The sequence below is a fragment of the Macaca fascicularis genome, chromosome 7 (assembly GCF_037993035.2).
Source record: "Macaca fascicularis isolate 582-1 chromosome 7, T2T-MFA8v1.1".
NCBI classification, from domain to species: Eukaryota; Metazoa; Chordata; class Mammalia; order Primates; family Cercopithecidae; genus Macaca; species Macaca fascicularis.
In genome coordinates, this window is record NC_088381.1 from 146,261,019 (window position 1) to 146,279,136 (window position 18,118).

At 42.5% G+C, this 18,118-nt stretch overlaps 1 protein-coding gene across 45 annotated transcripts in view; it reads left to right on the forward strand.

Annotated features, from left to right (window-relative positions):
• NRXN3 (neurexin 3) overlaps positions 1 to 18,118 on the forward strand; it is a 1,719,470-nt gene that overhangs the window by 119,037 nt on the left and 1,582,315 nt on the right. For 44 of the 45 annotated variants that reach the window (XR_010588584.2, XR_010588585.2, XR_010588583.2 and 41 more), the window contains exon 4: positions 13,141 to 13,170. The exons of the other annotated variant lie outside the window; for it this stretch is intronic. Coding sequence is in view for 40 of the 44 variants with exons in the window: in XM_005561918.5 (XP_005561975.3) it covers positions 13,141 to 13,170 (30 nt within the window). In the remaining 4 variants the exon portion in view is untranslated. The remainder of the gene's footprint in view (positions 1 to 13,140; positions 13,171 to 18,118) is intronic. 45 annotated transcript variants of the gene reach the window in all.

The window sequence follows — 18,118 nt, forward strand, 5'->3', positions numbered from 1 at the left end:
GTCGGAAGCAGGTATGGTAAGTTTCAGAATGTAAATGCAGGTCTGGAATTTCTGCTTGGTAGTTCTGCCACTCTTCCCAGGAGCTGTACGCCCTTGGGCAAGTCATGTAACCTCTCTGGGCAAATAGGCTTCTTTTCTTTAACCTGATAGATTAAATCAGATGACCTTTCAGGCTTCTTTGACTCTGAAGCTGTATGCTTAGATCATCTGACTGAGCTACCTTGGGGAATAGCAACCAGGAGAATGCCTTCTCCATTACCAAAGACTGAAACCTTCTAACTCTAGTAGTGCCTATGAGATATTTGTTTTTTCTTTGCTATTCTTTGGGTCAATACTCCTACTTACTTTTCTTCCTTATTACCTTATGAGAAAAAACACTTGAAATTTTTGAGCTAGTATTTTAAGCCAGGCATGGAAATATTAAGTTTTGCATGCCTCATTTAATGTTTTTGACATCCCTAGGAGGTAAATTGCTATTTGGCCCATTTCACCCATGAACAAATTGAGGCTCAGGTACAATGAGTACGTCACTGATATAACCCAGTAAAAAGTGGTGGAACAGAATGCAAACCCTGGTAGGTGTGGCCCAGGAGACATCTCCTAGGGAGTTCCACTAGAGTGTACACTGCACAAAGGTACACTGCTGTTTACAACTGTGTCCTCTTAGCCTAGCACAGTGCCAATACATCGCAGGCACAGAAAAACGCTTCCTGAATGAATCAGCAGTGCTTAGGACTCAGCTCTTTGTTTTATCCCACATCCCGCTGAAAGAAAGTCCGCTTTTTATTGGGGTTCACCCTGAGACAGAAGGTAATTGAATGAATCTTTATTCAGTGCCCATCTTGGGCTTGGCTCAGTGGGAGATGGAGGCTGCAGGGAAATCTACCTCCTTTGCGTGTAATTAGATTGGAAGGGGGCCCTCAGCTAGGCTAACAGTGCTCAACTCCCAGCCAATTGCCCGGCTGGGGCCCAGGAAGACCCCCCTGGCTGCTGTAGCTGTTCTCAATGAGTAAATGTGAGTAAGGAGCTGCTTCTCAACCTGCCTGCAGCTTGGGCTCACTCAGGGATGCAGATCACTGGACCTTGGTGCTTTTTTCTAGAGCAGTTAGAAATCCCTCCTTTATTATCTTAGGCAGGCAGACCCACTGGGGTATTGGTTTTGGTCATATTTCATTTCCCAGTTCTGGAGGGCAAGGCCAGAATTTTAGCTGGAAAAATCATTCGTGATATCCTGCCCCTGACCTTGCCAAATGGGCGGAGGTGTTTATTTGTTGCTCCAGTGTGGAGGGGCAGCAGTGGCATTTAGAAGGAAGGGGCAATGAATGCTAAATGCGCTGTGATATGCAGGAGAGCCTCATTCAAAGATTTGTGCTGCTCAAAATGTCATTGATGAGGCCATTGAGAGACTGTTCCAGAGCAGTTCCTTCCCTGTCCAGGAGGGGGAAATGAGGCAACAGACCTCCCGTGTGACTCAGCTAAGCCACACAGCTAGTTTGGGACAGCCTTGGAGACCCTCCCAGTCTGCAGACCTGCCTAGGAAGGTCTGGTAAGGACGAGGCTAAGCTTGTCAGTTTGCTGGGCTAGGCCTCAGGAGGAGTGAGGAGGTAGAAAGCAGCTGAGAGTCGAGGGCAGTGGGTCCTTTTATGGGGTAGCTTAGCTGACTGTGACCATGTAGGGAGCCATCTGAGGATGCAATGGGCAGGTGGTCTGCTAGTGCTGCCAGCTTATTAGAGAAATGGTGTTGGCAAGAGATGGAGGGCAGGGCAGAGAGAGGACCTAGATAGACCAGTCCCCTAAATAATGACAGCAATAACTACATGCTTTTGAGCCCTTCCTGTGTGCTAGGAACTGTGCTAAGTGTATTCCGTATGTGGTTACGTGTGACTGTCACAGTGATTCTGAAAGGATATTTTGCAGATGAGAGGCGGGAAATTATACAGATATTTTTCAGATGAGAGGCAGAAGGAAGTGCAAAGTTAACTTGCTCAGAAGTCCCACAGTTAGTGAGAGGTGGAGCTAGAATTTGAATCCAGGCTTTGGATTATTGAGAGCAGTGGTTTGCAAACTCTGGTATGCATCAAAATCACTTGGAGAGCTAATGAATGAGATCCAGGCTTATTAAACTATGATAGTTCTCCCAGGTGGTTCTAATACAACTGAAGTTTGAGAATCACTGTTTTAAAATAAAGTCATCTTGAAGGTGAAGGGACCTGAAAGCTTCGCTCTTCACTGCAATTTTATACACCCACATATATTATGAGTAGTGTGGGAGATTGTGAAGAGGAGGTAGAAAGGAGGATGGGATGGTAATCTTCCCTTGAGTTTCCCATGGCTTTTAGGACATAGGGCTAGTAAAGCCATCATGATGATGTACCATAGTCAGCTGTGTATTTTCTGGTCCCCTGATCTGCTACTATGGGAACTTGAAGGGCAGCAGTGTCCTACTCTTTGAGAACAGAGATTTATCCATGCCTGTATCCCCACTACCTGCCATATTGTAGGTGCTCATAAACCTGTGGTTAGAATCAGCATTTCAGGGAAGGAAGAGGCCCAATAGATTGTCAAGGCTCTCTGTGCACCTAATTTTTGAATCTCTTCTGTAAGAGTTAATTCAGACTTGGCTTGGACCCCTTCAGAGATGAGCAACTCATTGCTCCTTTAGCTTTTCCATTCCATTCCAACAGCACTGAATGTTTGAAAGCTCTTTCGTATCCCTCGTTGCTATAGCCTCCACCACCTGTATGGCTTCCAGCCCTTAGAGACACACAGAATAGCTCTAATTACACTCCTAGTGTTTGAAGACAGGGCTTTTGTCTTTAAGGATCTTCTTTTCTAAAGGCTAAAACATCTCCAGTTTTTTTTTTTTTTTTTTTTTTTAAGCATTCTCCTACAAGCAGTTTTAATTCTTTCTTCCAGGTCACTGTTCTCTGAAAAATGACACATTTTATTTTCTGCATCCTTTCCAAAGAAGGATGCCCTCACCACATACAGTATTCTGAATATGATTGGGATCAGTTCAGTTCATTGTAGAGTGGTCTCAGGATCCCTTTTTTGTTTGTTTGTTTTTCTTCTTTTTTGAGATGGAGTCTCGCTCTGTTGCCCAGGCTGGAGTGCAGTGCCACAATCTCAGCTCACTGCAACCTCTGCCTCCCGAGTTCAAGCGATTCTCCTGCCTCAGCCTCCTGAGTAGCTGAGATTACAGGCACACACCAACACACCTGGCTAACTTTTTATTTTTAGTAGAGATGGGGTTTTGCCATGTTGGCCAAGCTGGTCTCAAACTCCTGACCTCAGGTGATCCACCCGCCTCGGCTTCCCAAAGTCCTAGGATTACAGGCGTGAGCCACTGTGCCTGGCCTAGACTCCCTTTTTCTAGACTAGATATCTATTAATGACAGCACCAAACATCTTAGCCTTAATAAAAAAGATTATAGTATTAATTGAACTTAATGCCAATGAAAGTCTTTACTATTGTAATGTCAATGAAAGTCTTTACTATGTTTGTGCCCATTTCTCTCCCCTTCCTGGACTTGCGCAATTGGTTTATTTGACTAAAGCTTGGGATCATTCTTTGACTTTGTTAAATCCAGCACACCGTGATCTATTTGGGTGCAGTGCTTTTATCTAGCACCTCAGCTGTCCTTTCTAGCTTCATGTTATTCATGAATGAAGAACTGTTTTAGGGAAGTTCATGACAGCTGGAGAGCAAAGACTTTCTTTCCTTTGGAACGATTCTTTTCTAAAAGTCATTACTGCTGCTCCTTTAGCCCTTAGAGTGATGGGCATAACTACCTTTGTCTCTCTGTCTTCCATGGCATGAATGCATAAGGAAACCTCACCACTCCTTCCCCACTAAGAGATGGAATAGCTTGGGAATAGGCTGGAGACATTCTTTCCCCTACCCTGTAATAATTAGGCCATATAGAAGCTGTTGGTTACTCATGGGCATGATAGGAAGAAACCCTTTCTGTTCAGTTCAGCCACCATGCCATAAGAACAATATTGGTCTAGTGGCAAACAGTGAGTTGGCTGGTATGATTACATACCACAAAAGACTTGGTGGTGAGGACAGAACATGGTAGTATCAAGGAAAGACAAAACTCAGAGGCTGGAATCTGGGCAACCCCTATCTTGGAGAATTAGCAGCAGGATCTCTCTCTTCTGAGTCTCTGGAAATCATCATCATCATCAGTCCAACTATTCAATCCATTCTCAGTGCTGTGTAAAGCTTGCAGAAAAGCCAAAATCCTATATGTAAATCCTACATGATTATCCTGAGTGTTAGCTCATAATTGCTGTTAGGTGATTATTTGAAGCTTTGTGTAGCTTGGCTGTAGTGGTGGCAGGCTGTTGTTGAAGCCTGCCATTCTGATTATGGGTAGTGTTCTCAGGGGATTTCAACTGTATTAAACCACCATTTTTATGGGCCAAAGCCAGTCACCTATCAGCAGTTTGATACAGTTCAGCCCAATATGTTGCTTGGTCTCTTTGGAGATCATCTGAATTCATAGAGGCAAAGAATCTTAGAGTTGGGAGGACTTTTTGGTAGATTTCTCGTACAACCTCATTCTGACTCTTTTTTATGGCCTTTCTGGCAAATAAAATTTCCCTTATTATTTTACCCTCTGTTCATGGCAAATGTACTTGCTTTTTATGTTTTTCATCATGCATGTACACCTTTAAAAATGCTCGATGGGGGCTGGGCGCGGTGGCTCACGCCTGTAATCCCAGCACTTTGGGAGGCCAAGGTGGGTGGATCATGAGGTCAAGAGACCGAGACCATATTGGCCCACATGTTGAAACCCCGTCTCTACTAAAAATACAACAATTAGCTGGGCATGGTGGTGTGCACCTGTAGTCCCAGGCACTTGGGAGGCTGAGGCAGGAGAATCGCTTGAACCCGGGAGGCAGAGGTTGCGGTGAGCCGAGATCGTGCCACTGCACTACAGCCTCCACGACATAACGAGACACATGCTTGACGGCAGCTCTCATGTTCTTCCATGAGTTTTTTACGAAGTAGCTCTCTCTTGTTTGGGCTACACATAGTGGTTCCTTGAGCTGTTCTGCATGTCAACATGTTTTGGGTCCCTCACGATCCTAGGTATTCTCCTGTGGAATTAATACCCCACTTGACTAAAGCCTCTTCTAATGTATGGCAACATACACTGAACCAAAGCCCTATGTCTGGTACAGACAATGCTGAGAAAAGGCGAGGCTATTGAACATTTTTATTTTGGTGGATTGAGGGTAGAGGATGGCACTTAAATGCCAAAATTTACATTTAGCCCTTAACATTAAATTTCACTTTTGCCTGTTCTCATCCTTTTGGACCCTAATTCTAACAAATCGGTTATTTTCAAGTTGAGGTCATCACAACATCCAGACAGCATGCCGTGAATGTCTTCAGACACATCGTTGATCCAAATGTGGAGCAGGCCTAGGCTCTGCTGTGAGGAACTAGCAAACCCTGGGCAGAAAAAGTAGATTTAAGTTCACAGTGAAGGTCAGGGAATTACTCAGGGAAGGGCTGGTCTGAGACAAAATTATGGATTTTGCCTGTAATCTCAGCTACTCAGGAGGGGATGAGGTGGGAGGATCGCTTGAGCCCAGAAGTTTGAGGCTGCAGTGAGCCACGACTGCACCACTGCACTCAACAGAGACCTTTTTTGAGACCTTGTCTCAAAAAAAAAAAAAAAAAGAAAGAAAAAAAAGGGAGGACTTAGGTAGAAGGTTTCTTCAGACCCTTCTCCTTTCCTGTAAGCATTCTTCTCAATCCCACCCTGTCCCCTGTGCTCTCCTCCCACCCATGGTGGCAGACTTCTTCAGCCTGTATGTCTCTGACTTTCTCTATTCAAAAGGTCCTGTGCATGCCCGTCTTGGATGAGAGACCTTTAGCCTGGCTGCCCTGATGATCTCACACATGACAGTATCCATGACTGGGGAGTCTGAGTGTGTCTCAGGTTTAAATTTGCATTTTAAAGAGAGAAGTGGCTTTATGCCACTAGATAACTTGAGGAAAGAAGAATTTCAGGTTTTAGTAGATTCTGTGGATGAGGATTGAGGAAAGGGAGAAGACAGCCATTTAAAAGGGCTTCTCCTTAACTCGTCATTTACATTAGGTATATCTCCTAATGCTATCCCTCCCTGCTCCCCCCACCCCAGGACAGGCCCTGGTGTGTGATGTTCCTCCAACATGACACATGTATACATATGTAACAAACCACACGTTGTGCACATGTACCCTAGAACTTAAAGTATATAAATAAATAAATAAATAAATAAATAAATAAAAGGGTTTCCCAGGGCCCTTTAAGCCCTGCTGGGCCAGGGTCATAAATGAAGCTGATGTCTAGGCACTATTTTCTGCTTCTGGATTCTCTGAGCTATGTCTCCTTTCTTCTCCATTAGCACTGAACTAGAGGGGGTAACTGGTGTCATGGTTACTATCACAGGCTGTAAAGTCCATCTGCTGGTGCAGAGTCCTCACTTCACCCCTCACTAAGGTAGTGTGACTTTAGCTCTTAGCCTCGGTTTTCTCACGTGTAAAATTAATGGTATAGCAATGTCTTTCACATAGAGCTGTATTTAATGAGATAACATAGCCATGTCTTGTCTGTGATAAACAACCAACAGATATTAGCTGTTGTTGTAATTCTCTTTACCAAGTTAACTGAATTTCTTCTCTTTAGTGCTCAGAATGCTAAGATGTGTATTTCAACTGGAAGATGAAATTCTTCCTTTCCCAGGTCATTTTTGGGAGAGTTATCAAGCCACTTCCCTCTTTAAAATGCAAATCTGAACAACATGAGATTTTCTCCCCCTTCTCTCTTTTCCAAATTCCTGGTCACCCTACGGACACTTTTGGCTTCTGTAAATTCAGGGGCCTACCCTCTTCCCCCTTCAACATCTCCCTAGTTCTTCCAGAAACGTCAGGTGGATGTTTCTATGACCTTCTGATTTTATGTAATTACTCTTTTAAAAAGTCCTTGTGGCTTCGTAAGAATTCATCGTTGGCACTTGGCACTTGCAGCAATTAGTGACATTTAATTTCTCTACTTCACTATGAAAAAAAGAGATGATATATGTGGATTTTTCACTGAGATAAAAGTTACTCTGAAAGCGAGTGAAATAAAAGTCTTGGCAGAGATAACTTTTTTTGCTTCTTTTCTGAATCTTTTTCTTTTCTTTTCTCCCCCTGAGTGACTTCCTTCCTTCCCTGAAATACTTTTGCCAATTACAAGGCCGGGGTGAAGGAAAGAAGGATGGATTTGAAAACCATCTGAGGTGGGTGGGATATTATAGATTTAAGGGGGAGACAATATTAGCTTAAATGATGGAGGCCTTCAACTTCTGGCCTGGTTCCTGAACATTACATCTTCCTCTTGCCTGTTTCAGTAAATGGTTTCTATTCTCTGTATTAGTCATTCTCATGACAGGCTTCATGATGGCCACAGCCGCTTACAAATGACTTTGCTTTCATAGCCATTTCCATTTTCCCGAGCTGAAAAAGCAGCTATAGCTATCTCCATGGGGATTTTCCCAAAGGGTGTAACATAGTTTAGAGGGCCTTACGTGTACTTTGCATATAATTTACATATGATTTGCAGTCTATTCTAAGGCAGTTTCAACTTTGTATGTCTTATCTCCTGGTGATCTTTTTCTTCTCTTATTCCTCTATGTACCCTGAGAACCTGTGCGCCACAGATAGGCAGGCACAAGAAGGGTGGACTATATTAATAGGACTAGAAAGAGGGAGGCGCAAGGGTCAAAAGTGTCAGACATCCTGTTAGGATCCAGCTGGAGTAGCACTTTTTCAAGGTGTGACATCAAACAGGAGACATTTCCGTTGCTTTCTTATATTTCTGTAATTTTTTTTTTGAAAGGAATTATAGTTCCACAAGAATTTGACATTGGCAATTCTTAATTTCCTGCCTATCAAAGGTTTATCACAGCCCATCTCCTGTTCATCCTTAGGTGAACTTTAATGGTGCTGGATTTTGAGTCACAGTTGAAGATCTGTTCAAGGCCAGAGCCGGTAGTGAGACTCTTTTGGAAAGATGTGGTCCTCTCGGCTTCCATGAGCCCCCGTTTTAGCCTGTGCCTTTTCTTTTGGCAGCCCTGGAATATCAAGCCCGGAATAAATGCCAAACTCCAAACCCAGCCAGGGTGCTGGTCCTAGGGCTGGCAGTGTGGCCTGGGAGATTGCTGCCCATGGGCATGCATTTTGACCCCCTGTTTCTGAGATCGACTAGAAGGTCCATCTTCATTTTTACCTCTTCCTCATGAACAACATACAGAATGCATACCTCGCATAGACTCTATTTCCTTTCTTGCTAATTATACCCTCCTCAGTTAAGATTTTTTGAGCATTATTTTCTATAATTTATGTTGGAAAACCATATAGTTCCTGTTTCTTTTTTCTTTTTTGAATGTAAAATTATTTCAACATTTATATCTTAATGTTGAATATACTTGGGAAAAAAGAACCTCCAGGATATCTTAATATCTCCCCACTCCTCCCAGGTTAAGACTCAGGGCTCCAACCCCCTTTCCTTTGGGGTGTCATTCACTGACACAGGTGCTGACCCTCTCGTCCATGAAGGAGTTGTGAGAAGCTCTTATATTAATATTTGTCCTGACTCTCTCAGACTGTAGTCTTACATTGTTAAGGGCACACTGGATCTTTTGCTTGACTGATTCCTCCTTTCAGCTCTTTATATGTCAAGTAGAACTCATTATCCACACCACTTTGAATCCATCCCCCTACTCCATCCCACCTTCTTATTTCTGTTACTGTTTCCCCCAGTCTCCCATCCACCCCTCCTAAAGCATCTCATCCATCACCAAAGCCTGTTCAGTCCTCTTTTTCTTTTTCTTTCCCACGGCCATGATACTAATTTAGGCCCTTCCCCTGTAACTGATCTCTGTGCCTCCGTCTCTTTCCCTCTAATCCATCTCATCCACAGTATTGCAAAAATAATCTTCTTCGATATCTTCCTTGGGTTTTTCTTTTGCCCACGAACCCTCGATGTCTCCCATCAGGGACAAGATCAAGTCTACTTTGCTTAGCCTTGAAACCTAAGACCTCCATACTCTGATTCTTAGGATCGTCTTTCACTTTTTCCTTATATGAACTATGCACATGTATTCATTCCTTTATTTGTATGGCATCCTATTACGTCCCAACTATGTGCCTGGCAGTGTCCTGGTTGCTTCTGAAAAACTGAACAGAAAAGTGCTTACCAATGCACGTTGTGATCATGGGATCTCATGCTGCTACCTGGAGTGTCCTCCATCTAAACCCTAAACCATTTTCCAAGACGGTTAAACATTCCTCTGTCCTCCAGAAACCTTTTCTGAGTACCTGGGACCCTCTTTATAGTCCCTACTGGTCTTGTTGTCTGAATTAATCATTTGACACTTAGCAATTATCCATTCACTCCTCATTCAGTCATCAAACACACACTGAACACCTATTGTCTGTCAGGTACTATAATAAGTGTTGCCTTACATGTCAGTGTATTTTCATAGCATAATAAAAATAACATCAACAACAACTGTTATAAAGCTCTTGTCAGGCTGGGCATGGTGGCTCATGCCTGTAATCCCAGCACTTGGGGAGGCTGCGGCAGGCAGATCACCTGAGGTCAGGAGTTCGAGACCAGCCTGGCCAACATGTGGAAACCCCATCTCTACCAAAAATACAAAATTTAGCCAGGCATGGTGACACACACCTGTAATCCTAGCTACTCAGAAGGTTGAGGCAGGAGAATCACTTGAATCTGGGAGGCGGAGGTTGCAGTGAGCTGAGATTGCACCATTGCACTTTAGCCTGGGCAACAGAGTGAGACTGTCTCAAAAAAAAAAAAAAAAAAAAGAAAGAAAAGAAAAAGCTCCTATGTGTAGGTACAAATTTATATATATTAATCCTTAAAATAACTTTAGAGGTAGGCATTATCATTAGTCAAAATTTATGATAGGAAAATCAAGGCAAAGAAATGTTTAACAACTTTCCTAGTGTCACAAGTTAGAAAGTAGCACAGATGGAAATCAAATCTGGCTCTGAAGTCCTTGATCCCCCATGCATCACTGTCAGGTATCAGTATATATGTCAAATGTGTGTGTGTGTAAATATAAGCACATGCATACCTTCCCAGCTAGACTGAACTCTAGAGGTCAGGGATGATATTCCACACTTACTTGTATCCCCACTAGTCTATGCATGTGGTAGATACATGAATTGTTTGGATAATTGGTTGTTGGTACTTCCATTCATTGTTGAGGGGCTTGAGATTTTTAGCAGCAAGTAGGAGTGTTTGAGGTAGAAGGCGGAGAAGCAGAATTTCAAAATAGACCTGGGCATGATGGAATTCTTGGTTTCTAGTTTTTAACTCTGCAAGCTCTGAGGACAGGTTTGTGCAAGAAAATGTACTAATTTTGTAAAAGCCCTTGAAAGTGGAAGAAAATTCTTTTCTCAAAAAGCAAAATGAAACAAATCATATTATGGTTACGTGGTTTCTCCCCCCAGTCCTGTTTCCTGTCACACTGATTCATATCCATTTTGCTTTATTGGCTATAAAAACAAAGTTTTGGCATCAGGATCGCATATCTCGTTTTCTGGCCTAGTATTTCTATTTAAGGGTTTTATAAGTCGAATATGAACATTTTATTTGAGTGGCAATACTGCAACTACATATGTAGTTTAATAAAACCTGATAAGTACATATTTGAATTTTTAAAACACAGGTGGTGAGTTATTTGCATTTTAAAAGGATTCTTCCCTTTATGAAAGGGTCCACTGCAGGTTTCTATTAAATATCCAATTCCCCTTAGTGCATTTATTATACGATTTAATTTACCAAAACGTGATTTATAGGCCACTCTAAAGGGGTGGCTCTCAAGTTCCAGTAAGCATGGGAATCACTTGGGCAACTTGTTTAAAATTCAGATCTGGCCCCCATTCCTTCCCCAAATTCTGATCCATAAGGTCTTGGGTGAAGCCCAGGATCTTTGTTTTTAAATAATCATCTCCAGGTGGCCGATATAGATCGTCAGTGAAATACACTTTTTGGGAAGCACAAGATAAGGTGCAACTGTAGGGGTTTTTATGAGGCTTGAATCCCCTCTTACTACGAAATGTCCTGTTCACTCTTTATTTGGTAAATTTAAAAAATATTAACATGGGTCAAATAAAGACTCTTCCATCTCTTTCCTACTCACTTCTTCCTGCAGCTGCCAAACATCTTTAATCTCAGGAGTGAAATGTTTGCCCTTTTTAACGCTGTATTTGACTCTTAGGTAGCTCTTCAGATCTTCCTTATCCTTGTTTTTTTTTTTTTTTTTTTTTTTTTCTCTCTCTTTTTTTTTTTTTTTTGAGACAAGGTCTTGCTCTGTCACCCAGACTGGAGTGCAGTGGTGCGATCACAGCTCAATGTAGCCTCAAACTTCTTGGCTCAAGCGATCCTCCCACTCAGTGCCCACCCAAGTGGCTGGGATTACAGGCATACACCACCACCCCAGCTAAGTTTTTAATTTTTATTTTGTAGAGATGGGGTTTCACTATGTTGCCCAGGCTAGTTTTGAACTCCTGGACTCAAGCTATTCTCTTGCCTTGGTCTCCCAAAGTGCTAGGATTACAGGTGTGAGCCACTCTTGTGAGGGTCACCTACTGAATTCATACACCTGTTCTGTCCCTATTTCCCTTGCCACATACTCCAACAGACATTTTAAGAACAGTTATTTCTATGGAAGTTTCTCTTAATCAAGTCTAGGGCCTTTTCTCCTGTCTTCTTACTATACCCTTCCCCCACAAAGACACAAAATGAATTTTTTGAACAAAACAAATCATGAGAATGACTTGTTTTGTCATGATTTCATTCTTCCATGAATATTTATTCTGGTTCTAGAGCAACAAATACTAAAATTGTCTATTTAAAATATTATTATAGTTTAATGAAATTTGTTTAAAAAATAGACCCCATGACATTCGTGGCATGTGTATGTGTGTATTTAATATATCATTGATCTTTTAAAAGTCGGTTGCTTGACCTATATTTTGTCTCTGATTACTTTTCTAAATCTCTAGTAATCTCCAAAAACATTTAGAGATTTCCATACTTTAGAGGTTTTTTTTTTTTTCCTTTATTAATCCCCTATATTTCTGAATTTTGCTCAGAGTAAAGGATCTCTGGAGTGATTTGGATATTGTCAGATATCTCCAGTAATAACCAATACAAGAGCAGATAACTGGTACAGTTGGTTCCTGGTTGAAAATCTTTTCTTTTTAATAGATTTATCAAGGCTTGTGCTTTCCTGAACCAAGGAGCTCTTAATATACCTGTTTACCTTCCATAATAATATAACCAGAGGTTCTCTTATCTATTTACTTGGAATTTACATAGCTTTTATAACCATTCAGTGTTGGGCTAGTCCTCCCTGATCAAGTGTGGAGGCCTTTCCAGGAAAGATGGTAGGGGAGAAGTGGAAGAAGTGGTGTCGTTGTCCCTGGGCTAACATGACAGTGATAGAAACAGTTCCAGGCTGTCTGAGCAACTCTTGCAAGCAGGAACTTATTTGGTACATTCCATAGGATTCAATTTTTGTAGAAAAGACTATCTAGAGGAAAAAAAAATTGGATGGTAGTCTCTGGAAGGTGGGATTGCAACTGATATTTTTATTTTTATTCTGATGATTTTTCCCAAGTTTCTACAGTGACCGTGTATTACTATTATAAGTAATTTAAAAGAAAGAAACCAACTTTACCTGGCGTCTTAAGTCTGCTTCCCAAGGGACTTAATCTTTAACAGATCTATCACAAATCCTACTTTTTGCACAGAACAGTGGTAAAAGGAAAGTTCTGGAGATTAGGCCCAGAGCAGTTCCGCAAACACAAGACTGTAAGCTAGAAAGCCAGGCTTTCTGCCCAGCAGCAGGAAGGCTGGGGTGTCCATGCTTGTTGCATGTCCCAGGATATGTGCATGTGGAGTCTGTGACGTGTGAGCAAGCGCGTGGCCCTTGCCACTCCTTTTTCTACTCAAGAATTAAGATTGTATTGCTTTTGAGATTTTAACTTTGTCTTCTTTCTTTTTTTCCTTACCCTTCCCCGCTCCTCTTCCCTTTCTCCCTTTTTCTCTTCCTCAGGCCTCTCCCACCTCATGATGAGTGAACAAGGTAGGTGCTTTGTGCTTGTGGTCCTGCAGCTGCCTGAACCGCTTGCCTCCCTGCCTCTGGCTGGTCACAGAGCCTCATCGTCACTGGCAGGCCATTCGCTGCGCTGCCTGTCCTTCCCGCATTGGGCCAGGCTGGCTGCAGGACCCTCCTCAGTGGGGGTGGGGACACCTTCCTTGATGCATCGTGGTTTCCCATCCCCATTGTCCCCTTGGCTTCTCCATTCTCCACCGCCATTTGTCATTTTGGGCGCTGGCCCTGCTGGGCTGCATCCAAGAGGGAAGCATGAAACCAGGCATGACGGTGTCGATAATGGGGGTGAATGAAGCTAATTTCAGAGCAACCAAGCGGTTAACTTCCTCCTGCTCCTCCCTAGGCCCCATGCCGGGGCTCCAGGATGGGGGAGAGGAGCTGGGCTCCTCCCTGAATTTCCCTCTGAGGAACGGTTTGCTTTTTGTCTTCCCCTCCATTCCACTGCCCATAATGATCTGCTCTCCATGGTCAAAGGAAGCCGTTGGGGTTTGACTGTTTTCAGTTTTATATAAAAGCAAAAACCACCTAAAGAACATGTTAATGTCCTCATGGCGGAATTCTAACTCATTATACACCCTGAAGAAAACTGCATATAAAGATCTGTAAATTCAGCATCTGCAACCTAAAATATTCAAATATGCAAGGAATGAACTGTGCAGGAAATTCAGCTCAGCTAAGCACAGGGTGGGCTGTGAATGAAGCCTTTTTCTCCTAAATAAAAATTTTCCACATTATCAGCCTAAATCAGGAGTTGAGAGCTGAGCCTACTTAAAATTGTCTTTTCCTTCACAGTTCAATTGCTGCTATTGTGTTTCTTCTGAGCCTTGGGATGATTGCAAGATTGGTCTACCTGCCTTGCCCTATAACCAAAAACTCTAATTTTTCTTGACTATGTCTTGTTGAAATATACATGGGACTCAGTACCTCTTTCAGAGGACCAAAGAAAATGGGAAAGAGGGATAATTCCATATTTTCCTGTTTTTCTTGATCTCATGAGGAGGGTGGGACTTCCTCTCCCCTGCTCCCTGACATTGAGTCCATCAGACATTTTTGACATAAAGGGCAGTATCATCAAATCAAGGAACTGCTCAAGGCTGGAAGAAGTTTGTTTATGGTATGCAGTTAGCTGTGGAAGTGGGCAGTCAAGGGCATCCTGAATTGACAAAGCAAGGTAAGGAGGAAGCCTGCTTTTCCAATGTAAATGCATCCTTCAGACCTAAGCCAAGATCAGTGGTGTAGACTTCAGCAATTTCAATAAAGAGATGATTTGGTAGAGAGCATATGTCAAAAAATAGAACTGGGAGAGGAGATCAGGTGAGTTCTGTAGTATTAGAAGGCGCTCCAGAAGAGGCTGAGATCAAGTTTCTGTTCTTGCAGTTTAGCCAGGGAGGGAAGGGCCAACAGCAAGTGATTATGAGGTGGACATGAGTAGGGGATGTGCCTGATGTTGAGCAGTGTCCAGGTAGCTTGAGAGGGTTAAGCACATCTCTTTGAGGAACCGAGCTCTATGAATTGCTGGAATTTGATGACTCAACTTTGGTGACAAGTTACACCAGCAAAAGCAGACTCTTAGAGTCCCAACCTCCCCCTACATTATTTTTTCCCCTCCTATATTCTTTAGCCTTATGCTCCCAGGTGCCCCTCAGGAGTCCTCCAAGCTTTATAGTAGCCTGGAGAACTAAGTGAATCACATCATAGGACAGAGTGTGGCAGGTGGGATAAGCTGATGGGGACTTCCTTGATCTTGATTTAGCTTATTGCAGACACACTGATGCAGCATGGATATCTTGGAAGGTTAAATCCCAACAGTGGTATAAAAAACATTTGGACAGCCTATATTATATTCCTTATGCACAACACAGAGCTTCAAATACAACCATGCTCTGGGGGAATAAGTCTGGTACCTTCTAGAAAGAGAGAAAGAAATAATGACAGACATGGATGTTGTGAATTCCTCTTTCAAGAGGTTTTCAAGAAAGGATGCAGAATTCTTCTGGGTGACTGGTGCTACTAATATTTTAAGTTGCAACTTGAAGTTTAATCTGTTTTTAAGGCGGTCCTTTGACTGCATTCCTCTTCCTTTCATTTTTTTTTCATTTCCTATCCCCTTATCTGTTCTCACCCATTTGATGATTACCTAAAAAACTGATACTCTTCTTCTCACCAGTACTCCTTTCCTTTTCCTTATTCCTTCAACATGAAAAAAGGAGGTTTCTGTCTGGTTTCCACTGAATCTTATTAATTTGTTTTTGATGCCCATAAATATGTGTGGAAATATTTACGTATGTTGTGTGTACACCACCTATACATGTATGTTATACTCTTGGTCCTCATAACTCATATTAATGTTAGGAAAATACAGGAGAACCTATCTTCTCTGAGATGTTCCCTAATAATTTTTATATTAAGTGCATGCAATTTCACGTACAGTGCAATTTCAGGCTGTGCAGTGCTGTTTGCATGCAGACTTTGTCATGTTTCTGAGGATGGGACTGAGAAGAAATGAATGGGATGGAGCTTGAACATGAAGCTGAGGGAGCAGCCTTGCTGGTCACAGCGTTTACTGCTTGTTTAAACTTCCACGTTGTATGTTTGTTTTGCGCTGCCTCCTCAGGATGTTGCAATGCTACTGCCTTTACTGTTGCGAGTTTTTGTTTTGTGTGTTTTACGTCTCTTTGTGTGTCTGCAGTGTGCTGATGTTTGACTCTCCTTGCTCTCTCTCTGTCTCTCTCTCTCTCTCTCGCCGCCTCCATGGTGGGACACATGCTTCCTCTACTTACTTGGACCTTCATTTCTGTAGGTAGAAGTAAAGGTAGAGCTCACTTTACTTTTATCATTATAACTATCAATCTGCGTCTTGAAATATTCATGCATCCAAGAGGATTGTCGATTCTGAATGCAGTCCAGATTATAAATTAGGATTGTTGATTCTGAATACAGTCCAGATGATAAATTAATGATTTTAACAACAACAGAAAAATAAGAATAAAAATAAAAAGCCAGTGCTATCATTTCCCTTCAGTGCACTTCACGTTCAGTGTTTGGGGATGATTCTGTATTGGCCTGCCTCCCTCTAAACTGAGGGTGGGCCTTCTGCATGATCTCGTACTCTTTCTAGCAGGAATGGGGGACTCTGAAAGTGGTTACACAGTGTGGGGAAGATACATGTTACTTCCATGCAGGGTGTTCTAAGATCCCCTCCTAGTAAATATATTGAGGGAACAGGGGAAGTATGAAATTATGCATCATTATTGCTATTACTTGAAATAACTGAATTTGGGGATAACATTGGTGGGGGAAGGATGGTAGACGAGAAAGGGAGAGTATTGGTGAATTGCCTGAAATTTTATTTAATGTGGAATTGCGAGGGGGGATATTTATTTATTTATCTTTTTTTCCTGTGTTGTATTTCCTGTATATGTGGGATTTGGAATTTTCTGATGGGGTAATGGGTTCAGAAGGGTGGGACTGGGAGGGTGTAAAAGAACACAGGAATGAAAATGTGTTATACAGTCAGGAGTAAGAGGATAAAGAGGTAATGTAGGATTTTTACTTACAAAGCCAGCCTTTTGCCAGGTGGGCAGAGAAAAGTAGAGAGGCTGAGTGCGCGAGCTTGTGCCAGCACTCTGACATGCCTTTCATCGCATCACACCTTTGGGTAACGCATCCATTTCTAATCAAAGCTCTCAGAGACCCAAGCCTAGAGAACCTGGCTCACTAGCTCAAATTGGATTAGTTGTTCAGGAGTGAAGGGAGAGGTTAACTGATAAATTATAAATATGTGTCTGCATCTAGTCTTCCCTGCTTCCTCCTTCACTCTGCAGCCCCTATCTCAGTGAGTATGTGTGCTGTCTCTTCCTTCAAAGACTGGCAAGTAACAGAAGTAGGAAATGTGTTTTATGCCATGAGGATGTTGAAGAAAGAAGGGGCCGACAAGTTATTGAAAGCATGGATTCAATGACGCGTCTGTGAGCTGGCTATCTCTTATTTGAGTTTTATGCTTTTCTGGGTCTTTGAAAAGTTATGTATGGTTGCCTTGGAAGCAGTTCAGTCCTTTCCACTTTGGGGTTGGTTGATTGCCTGTTCCTTTTATGCAAATCCCAGGTGGCTTCATTCTCAGAAATCTGTCATGGGGAACCCTTACCCCATTGCTAAGTTGGTATCTTTTGAAAGGAGGTAGGTGGAAAAGCGGGGAGAGGAAGAGGAATAAATGATTACAGGGCTACATCTGGCTGTATCTCCACCTCACCACTGACGCTACTCAGTGGAAGGCACTGGTGACCTCAGAGGCACAGCCACCAATCTGCCTAGGACTCAACTTTTCTGATGCATGTGGCACTGTTGCCTCTTCTCTCAATGGCAATGCATTAGAGTCAGTCTCTGTCTCCTTGTCTTTCCCTAATCCCTTACAACATCCCATAAAATAGATGTTTTAAGTGTTTTTTAGATTTTGCACGTGAGTATCTTCTTTCTCTGAGTCACTGCTACTACCACTACTAGAAGCTGTTAACACTTACGGAGTACTCGTCATGCACCAGCCATTGTGCTATATGGTTGATGGACTTGTCACACTTAATGCTCATAACTCGTCTGTGAGGTAGGTGGTGGCATTATTCTTGTTTTATGGATAAGAATAAGGCTCAGAGTCAGATAACATAAGTTGATGACTACTAAGTGAGAATCGAGCCCAGAATCTGTGCCCCTAACCCCTACTCTACACTGCCTCTCCCTGATACAAAGGTGCCCTCCATGTTTAAGCCTTCTAGCTACCTCTCTGCACTGACCTGTCATAAGTTCCAGCCTACCACCTTGCATTCTCTGTAACATACGTCTATGTAAATGCCCCACTAAGGGAGGCACTTCAGTAGGCTCAAAGTCAACCTTCTTATCATCTGCCCACAAACCAGCTTCCCTTTAT